At 43.7% G+C, this 9835-nt stretch overlaps 1 protein-coding gene across 2 annotated transcripts in view; it reads right to left on the reverse strand.

The window, feature by feature from the left end:
* The window catches only part of LOC137375457 (ski-like protein), an 82986-nt gene extending 73364 nt beyond the window's left edge, over positions 1 to 9622 (reverse strand). For both annotated transcript variants that reach the window (XM_068042739.1, XM_068042738.1), the window contains exon 1: positions 7298 to 9622. In XM_068042739.1, the coding sequence (XP_067898840.1) occupies positions 7298 to 8413 (1116 nt within the window). In that variant the 5' untranslated portion in view covers positions 8414 to 9622. The remainder of the gene's footprint in view (positions 1 to 7297) is intronic.
* Positions 9623 to 9835: the final 213 nt, after the last annotated feature.

The raw sequence follows: 9835 nt of genomic DNA on the forward strand, positions 1-9835 counted from the left end.
GCCCCAATGCTAAATTGAAAATCTACCCCACTGTATTTAAAATTATTGTCCTTATTTACAAATCCCTCCAAAGTCTTCCCACACAATTTAAAAAAGGAGGGAGAGAGAAAAACAGGGAACTACAGACCAGTTAGCCTTATATCAGTAGTGGGGAAAATGTTAGAGTCTATTATAAAGGATGTGATAACAGAACACCTAGAAAGCATAAACGGGATTGGGCAAAATCAGCATGGGTTTACAACAGGGAAGTCATGCTCCACAAATCTACTGGAGTTTTTTTGAGGATGTAACTAGAATAGATAAAGGAAGAACCAGTGATGTGGTGTATTTGGATTTTCAGAAGGCTTTTGATAAGATCCCACACAAGCGGTTAGTGTGCAAGATTAAAGCACATGGGATTGGGGGTAATATACTGGCATGGATTGAGAATTGGTTGACGGACAGGAAACAGAGAGTAGGAATAAACGGGTCTTTTTCCGGGTGGCAGGCAGTGACTAGTGGAGTACCGCAGGGATCAGTGCTTGGGCCCCAGCTATTCACAATATATATTAATGACATGGGTGAGGGACCTAAATGTAACATTTCCAAGTTTGCAGACGACACAAAGCTGGGGGGAATGTGAGCTCTGAGTAGGATGCAAAGAGGCTCCAATGTGATTTGGACAAGTTGGGTGAGTGGGCAAATGCATGGCAGTTGCAGTATAACATGGATAAATGTGAGGTTATCCATTTTGGTTGCAAGAACAGAAAGGCAGATTATCTGAATGGTGATAGATTGGGAAAGGGGTAGGTGCAACAAGACCTGGGTGTCCTTGTACACCAGTCGCTGAAAGCAAGCATTCAGGTGCAGTAAGCAGTTAGGAAGGCGAATGGTATGTTGGCCTTCATTGCAAGAGGATTTGAGTACAGGAGCAAGGATGTCTTACTGCAGTTATAAAGGGCCTAGGTGAGACCACATCTGGAGTATTGTGTGCAGTTTTGGTCTCCTCATCAGAGAAAGGATGTTCTTGCCTTGGAGGGAGTGCAAAGAAGATGTACTAGGCTGATTCTTGGGATGGCAGGATTGACGTAGGAAGAGAGATTGGGTCGACTAGGCCAATATACATTAGAGCTTAGAAGAATGAGAGGGGATCTCATAGAAACTTATAAAATTCTAACAGGACTAGACAGGCTAGATGCAGGGAGGATGTTCCCGATGGCTGGGGAGGTCAGAACCAGGGGTCACAGTCTCAGGATACGGGGTATGCCATTTAGAACCGAGATGAGGATAAATTTCTTCACTCAGAGGGTGGTGAACCTGTGAAATTCTCTACCGCAGAAGGCAGTGGAGGCCAAGTCACTAAATATATTCAAGAAGGAGACAGATATATTTCTTAATGTCAACGGGATCAAGGGATATGGGGAGAAAGCGGGAACAAAAGGCTGAATTAGATGATCAGCCATGATCTTTTCTTGAATGGCGGAGCAGGCCCGAAGAGCAGAATAGCCTACTCCTGCTCCTATTTTCTATGTTTCTATCTGCAACTTTTACCTCTATATTCCAGTGTGTGTCTCCACTCTTACAAGAATGGCCTCCTTTACATTCCTCCGCTCCTATCCACCACTGGCAGCTGTGTTGTCAGGCACCCAATTCCTAATTTTTGTTTTACATTGTTGTTCAACTCACAAGAGAATGGCCCTTGCACACCACTCTTAGTGCAGCCTCTGTATAACTGGCTGCAAACTCAACCTCAGTATTCAAAGAGTGCACACACTGGCTGCAACTGTTTATCCACGTACAAAGTACTCACGCCATGATATCAGCACTTGTGCCGCAGTGCATGGACAAAAAACATCGCATTTAACTGTTGTCTCAGCATACTGATGTCGCGGCGTTGCATCAAGTGGGACTGCACTGCATCTGGAACAGTGCATTTATTGAAAACACATTGCACAGCAGCAGTTGGGAAAGCCTGGCAAACATTGGCCTCCAGACTGCTGCTTCTAGGTTGCACCAGCTGTCAGTCTTAACACAGCTAGTAGTCATAGAGTTGGATTGCCATCAACTAAATCAGCTTTAGAACAGCAAATGGACACCGCAGCAAGCGAGAAAAATGTGTCAAAATCACATTGTTTCAAGCTTTGTAATATCAGTGCACCAATAATCATTTAACTGCTTACAGTGGAATACAAATCCTGAACACAATCAAATAATCCAACTCAGAACAGATCCCAAAACATAAAGCCTTGAGTCAGCAATTTGACTTCAGTTAGCAGGTCTGTTCTGTAAGGCAGACGTCACTAAAGGCCAAAACAAATTCTCCACTCCCTGAATGAAAGTGTATGTAAAACAAGCATTTGAATCAGCACTTTTTGGTAGTCAACTAAAAGGGGATGTAGAATTTTCGATACTGCCTGGATGTGTTGTACCTAATGCTAACCTATTAGCTATACTGGTTTCAAAATCAGCTGACACATTCAGCATTTCAGAGGCACAGAGCTCCTAAGTAACATAGCAAATGCAGCATAAAACATATAGTACTGTCAGCATTGGCCCAGTTCAGAGGTTTATGCAACCAGTCACCATATGCTACAATTAAAACATCCCCTCCACCCATCAATGGCAAATCCACTCCTCCAATTATCCCCAGCCAAACCAATCATTCGGAAGCTTGGCCACAAAATTCACTGAAACCAGGATCACCACTGAAGTCCCTTTCTTTCCAAACCAGAACCAAGTACCTCGACATAGTAAGGACATTAAGCAAAGCAGGTTATTCAAAACAAATCTCCTTACTCAGGTTGGTAATAACTAAACAACCCTATCTCGTTTGCATAGTTAACTACAGTTTAACAACTGAAAGTTCATGAAACTCAGTCTACATTGATACAATTTGTTAAGTTAGGATTTAATTTAAAAAATGGACAATAAAATCATACTTCATTTCAGCACCAGTGATCAAAGTTACATTATAAATCACCACTATAATGGTGCACAGTGGCGCAGTGGTTAGCACCGCAGCCTCACAGCTCCAGCGACCCGGGTTCGATTCTGGGTACTGCCTGTGTGGAGTTTGCAAGTTTTCCCTGTGACCGCGTGGGTTTCCGCCAGGTGCTCCCACAGCCAAAGACTTGCAGGTTGATACGTAAATTGGCCACTGTAAATTGCCCCTAGTGTAAGTCGGTGGTAGGAGAATTGAGAGAAGGTGGGGATGTGGTAGGGAATATGGGAGTAATGTAGGATTAGTATAAATGGGTGGTTGATGGTCGGCACAGACTTGGTGGGCCCAAGGGCCTGTTTTAGTGCTGTATCTCTCTATGACTATACAATTTGTCTATTACAATGCAACAGAAATACATACTCCTTACACTGAACTATGTTTTACCATGCCCAGTGGTACCAGACATCCTTTACAAGCACGAATACAGGCCTCAAATTTAGCTTCAAACTCTGTTCCCTAACCACCAACTCCATCCCTCTCCCTGCAACAGTCTCATATGCTGCTGAAATCCTCAATCATGCCTTTATCATCTCTCGACTTCCAACGCATTCCTGGCTGGTCTCCCACATTCTACCCTCCACAAACTTGAGGTCATCCAAAACTCCACTACCTCAACTTGCACCAAGTCCCATTTCACCAATCACCCCTGTGCTTGCTGACCTACATGGGCTCCTGGTCATGCAACATCTTGATTTTAAAATTCTCATCCTTGTTTTCAAATCTCTCCATGGCCTCACCCCTCCCTGCCTCTCCAATCTCCTCCAGCCTCACAACCCTCTGAGATATCTGTGCTCATCTGATTCTGGCCTCTTGAGCATTCCTGATTTGAATCACCCCACCATTGGTGGCCATGCCTTCAGTTGCCTAGGCCCAAAGCTCTGGAATACGCTCCCTATACCTCTCTTCCTCACTTTCCACTTGGCACTCCTTAAAACCTACCACTTTGACCAAGCTTTTAGTCATCTGACCTAATATCTCATGTGACTGACATATTTTGTTTTTATACTGCTCCTGTGAAATGCATTAGGACATTTTATTACGTTAAATGAGTATATGTTTAAGTTGCTGTTTTAACACAGAACAGCACAGCAGACCCAAGTAACTGGGAGCAGTTCAGAAATAGGTTTGGCAGCATGATGGTACTTCCAATTAGACTCATGACTTGAACAGAACCGTTCTCAAGCATTATATATTTTTGATCCAGTTGCTGTAATTATTACTAGAAACTCTCAGATCAACATTCACCACATGGATCATCCAAGAACAAAAAATAAAATGGACTTGTGCTACAGTAATTGGTTTGTGAATTCTGCCAGTTGCCATCGTCAGCGCATGGATTTTGAGCTAACAAAAGTAAGCAAAGAATCCAACACTATTTTGTTACTCAGCTTATGTTAAATTGAGTCCTACAAACAGTTAGCTGCAAGCAGGTCCTCAAGTTGAAAAGAAAATTACTATTACACTGATACTTATATAAAGTTAGCATCAATGTCACCACAATTTAGGGCTTCAAGCAGACCACGATAAAGAAAGATCTCAATTTAGCTTAGTGGAAACTTCATCACAAAGCAGACCCATTGAAGAAAAGAAAATACATGAGCTAGCTGTGCAATCAATCTGAGTACAGCAACTGATCCATGAACGACTCAGCCGGAAGTTGTATCTGGGAGATAAAACAATCATTGCTGACACATCGTTATGATGTTTCTACTTTAATGATGAGCTCGCTGGTAGTATGCTTTGATAGGGGTTTGAAACATTTTTTAGAAGTCATTTTATCTATCCCTGGCGCTAATCATGAAGGAACGTGGTTGCACTTGCATGGGGTTTCAGATCATTTGTCCCATTTATTTTCTTTAGTTGCTAAGAAATCCAATAGAAAATTCAGGAGAAACTTCTCCTTACACAGAGTGGTGAGAATGTGGAACTTACCACCACATGGAGTAGTTCAGGCGAACAGCGCTGATGCATTTAAAGGGAAATTAGATCAGTAAATATGGGAGAAAGTAATAGAAGGTTATGCTGATCGGGTGAGATTGAGTAGGTTGGGAGCAGCCTCATGTGGAACATAAACTAGTTGGCCAAATGGCCTGTTTCTGTGCTGTAAATTCAATGCAATTAATTTTCAAACTTGTTTGGATGCACAGCCCTTTGCAAAATATTGCCATACACCCAGGATACTTCTGCCCAACGTCAGGAAAATATTTTAGTACACAGCATTAGAAATAATATGCCAGTCAACAAATAAATAAATATAAAAAAATAGAATAGCGAACTCTGGACACTGCATTCGCAGTTTTCCCAAAACCAGGAAGAAATCTTTTGGCCTCAGACACCTTGAAATATACTTGTACATGGGTCTACAATCTGTAGACCCGAGTGGGAAAAAAGATCTGTATCTGAAATCCAAAAAGCACAAAAAATTTTACTTCAACGCATTTTTATTTCATTATATTCAGGGTACTAATGGGATTGGTTGACAGTTTGTCAGAGGAAGTGCACAAATCATAACCTCTGCCTTCTTTTTCCAAGATGATTCTGCTTTTCCCATTTACACTTCCTTTAGACCCATCTTTTATTTCTTGTTCCATTATCAAATCTCCTTTTGCCTTGCACCATTATCCTTTTTGCCATTTAACTTCTCCTGACTTACACCCAATCACAGACCTTGCCTTTTTATCATTCCTCCCCTTCTTCCTTTCCCTGCCTCTGCACTTAACACCTTTTACATCTCTAACCTTTTCAGATCTGACAAAAGGTCATCAACTTGAAACGTTTCTCTCTCCACAGATGCTGCCTGAACTGCAGGGTATTTACAGCATTTTCTGTTTTTATTTCACATTTCCAGAATCAGCAGTATTTTGCATTTGTATTGCTCTATTCTGTCCTAATGTGTCAGATCTAACCTCAATCGATCACCTGCAACTACACCAGAGCGACATTCTGTTTCCCATTTCTCAAATCAGTGATCCCATGGTATCAGAATGAGACCGTCAATTAGTGCCAAATTTGGGCCAGTTTTGTGCTGAAGACTCATGTTCACTTGGAACTGGTTCGAGACTATTCAAGCTCCAGAATGGGCAAAGAGGTGGCAGATGGAATTTAATACTGACAAGTGTGAGGTGATACATTTGGGCAGAAGGAATAGGAAGAGGCAATATATACTTAATGGCACAGTTCTAAAGAGCATGCAGAACCAGAGAACCTGGGAGTGCATGTGCATAGGTCTTTGAAGGTGGCAGGACATAGAGAGAGTGGTTAGAAAAGCATATGGGATCTTGGGCTTCATAAATAGAGGCATTGAGTACAACAGCAGGGAAGTTATGCTGAACCTTTATAAAGCTCTTGTTAGGCCGCAACTGGAGTATTGTGTCTAATTCTAGTCACCACACTTTAGGAAGGATGCGAGGGTCCTTGAGCGGGTGCAGAGAAGATTTACCAGGATGGTTCCAGGGATGGAGGATTTTAGTTACAAGGTTAGGTTGGAAAAGCTGGGTTTGTTCTCCTTAGAACAAAGAAGACTGAGGGGATATTTAATAGAAGTGTACAACATTATGACAGGCTTAGATAAATTAGACAAGGAAAGGTCATTCCCATTATCAAATGGTACAAGGATTAGAGGACACAGATTGAAAGTTTTGGGCAAAAGATGCAGGGGGAATAAGTGGATGCACTTTTTTTTTTACACAGCAGGTGGTAATGACTTGGAACTCTCTAACCACAAAGGTGGTGGAAGCAGAGATGATCAATGACTTCAAGAGCAAGCTGGATGACTGCTTGAGAGGAACTGACTTGCAGGGCTACGTCGTTCGAGTCAGGGAGCGGGACTGACAGCAGTGCTCCATGGAAAGCCGGCAAGGGCTCGATGGGCCGAAAGGCCTTCTGTGCCATAAATGGCTGACTCTTTTCACATAGGACCCTATAATCAGCAGACCTTTGTACCATCAGTCTGGGCTGGATTTTAACTCTGGTCTCAGAGGTGAAAAGTCAGTGCCTAAATGAATGCACCACTCAATTTACACAAAGTTGATTTAAGTCATCTTAGGAGAAGGAAAGGACTTGCATTGGTACAGCCTCTTTTCACAGCCTCAAGGCATCCCAAAGCGCTTTAGAGCAATGTAGTAGTCAGTATTAAAACGTAGGGAAACACGACAGCCAATTTGTGCACACCAAGGTACCACAAACAGTAATGAGATCCATGGCCAGATAATCTGTTTCTGTAATGTTGGTTGAGAAATAAATATTGACCAGGAAATATTTGTTCGTAGTTATTTGTAAAATTAGCAAAGTTAGCCTTTAAATCAATTTGGAACTTACCTTTGTAAGCAATCTTTTTCGCTGGTTATTGAGGTTGAACCGCTCTTTCATTTCTTCTAGATATTGTTGCAAGAACTTTTCATCAGATGTTTCTGCGTATTTACGACTCAGCTGCACGTAGCAGCGCCATTTCGCTGAATCAAAGCCCCAGTGGCAGGTTCTCTTGTCTGGAGACCTGTGCGAATGCAGCACAAACTTCTGAGGAGAAAACATCATGTGACAGTCCAGACACTGAATGCAGGCAGCATCAGGGTGGTTGTAAAATTGTGACACAAATAAACCTTGGCATTTCCCGAGACACCAATGTTCCACCTCAAAGCTGGAAGCAGTGTTCTGGAACTGGGCAAGGCATGTCTTGCCAGGGAGTTTGTTGGCATCTGGAGGGAGGATGCCTGGATGAACCAAAGCATTACATAACCTCTGAGCATCAGTCTGGGTTATAAGTCCGCAAGATGGGGCATTGAAAGGCAAGATTCCCAGGACCTTGAGAATTTGTAGCTGTTCTGCTGTACATCTTGAGCAGTAAATGTACAATTCATCACAGACGGTGTTGATCTGTTGAAGTGAGAAATCTCGAAGCACTGAATTTAGGACCTGCGGCAAACACAGCCTCTTCTCCCCGCCAACCATGAAACATGAGATGGTCTCCCCCTCCAGTAAAGTGTGCGTGAGGTCAGTTGAACTATCTGAGGGTATAAGCAGTGGTCCGGGCAGCACTGGGGGCGATGTCATGGATACAAGCCCACCTGGTGACATACACTCTTGGGTACAACGGGCCGAGAATGCTGCTGGCCCGCCTAGAGAGCTCTGACTGCTCAAGTGGAACTGTGCCAATGTGTGCTTGAGCGCAGGGTTAAGATCCAATGGACGAACTCCTGACAACAGGCAAGCTTTAGACACGCCCATGTCTGTGCGTACTGTCTCCCCTAGTCCAAGGGCCTGCCCACTTTCCTGCTTTACTCCTGGGGTTTTCAGCACATTTGTAATTCTACCATCAAATTCTTTTCCTGCGACGCTTCTTTCTCCCACTCCATCACACATCGGCTCTTTTTTCACTATTACTTCACCGAAGGTTACTCCATCCATCACTCTTAAAGCTCCTTGTACACTTGCCATTGTTGCTGGGAAAACTGCCAGATAATGTGTATTTTTTTGATTTCCAGCTACAATTTTAGATTCAATTACTTGCTCCTACAAAATCGGAACGCAATGGTCTTCTGCGTGCATTTCAACACATTATGGTCACACATCAATGACAAAGACTAGAATGCTGTGAACAATTTAAGTCGCTATGTCACCAATTTACTGAAGGCAAAGGACGAGCTTTGATTCTTTCCACATTTGTATTTGTCGAATTAATCTCACGTACACAGTTTCGTGTTGTGCAGTCCCATTCCGCTGACGATATTCAGACTAGTACGAAGAGCACACACTATCTGCTCAGCAGGTGGCGAGCCAACCTCCTTGTTTGAAATTTCTCAGCACTGATTTGATCATTCGCCAGATGGGAGGAAATACACCTTCTAACCAGAAAGCACTTGGATTCAAACCACTATTTCACGTGGGATGTGCCAAATGCACGACAAAATGTCCCACTCCCGTCGTCTTAAATTTTTCCTTCCTTCCTTCTCACAAATGAATTTTAATACATTTCAATCCAAAGCACGTCCAATGTGGCTCACTGAAGACTGACATTGGGCTCCTTACTTTGGGAGAGAAAGTGAGAAGAATGCAAACTCTCCTCAATAAGAAGGCGATGATGTTTATTTCTTTCTTTCTGCCTCCTTTGCAGCATCAATCTCTGGGAGTGTCTGCCAACTGAAATGTTGCCCCGGGTCAGCCTGGGCTGTTGATAACGGCGGTAGCTTTTCTCTTCCAAAGCAGCTCCAAAATCCAAATGAAAAGACGGCGGTGGGGGAGGGGGGTGGGGGAGAAACGCTGATTGAAGATTGGGGACTGACAGTTCCAGACTCCAGGCCGCTTCCAATTTAATCTGCCTTCACATTTATGCCTGTATGTTATCGATGTAAATGTTTTCTAAAGTCCCAATGCGATGGATAAAAGCCGCCGGCTGTTGGTGTTTCCTGACAGGCCGGTGGCTCTGTGGGCCGCTCGGTGTCTGGGACCTGTCAACACTCGAGCCCCCTCGGCGGCTCTACCTCCTCGCACACAAACTTCCCCCGCTTTCTTTTATCCGCAATCTTCTTCTTCTCTCTTGCTCTTCAAAGTATTTAACAACCTCTGGGCCCAGGCCGGCTCTGTGACAGAAACTGTCTCTCCTCGCCTCTTCTCCTCGTCCCTCCGCCACGGTGCACCGACATTGATGATGTCACTGCCACACAGAAAGCGCCAACGTCAACGGCGCCCACGCAGAAAACGGCTACGTCACATGGCGAGACGGAGCGCTGACTCACACACTCCGGGCAGACGTGGGCGCCCCGTCACGTGGCCACCTTTTTTTTAAGTTTAAAGGGATACCCATTGTAAAGGACGAAAAAAAAACTTGAATATTTTTATAGTGCCCTGCACAACCTCAGG

This window comes from Heterodontus francisci, chromosome 11, assembly GCF_036365525.1.
Source record: "Heterodontus francisci isolate sHetFra1 chromosome 11, sHetFra1.hap1, whole genome shotgun sequence".
Taxonomy (NCBI): domain Eukaryota; kingdom Metazoa; phylum Chordata; class Chondrichthyes; order Heterodontiformes; family Heterodontidae; genus Heterodontus; species Heterodontus francisci.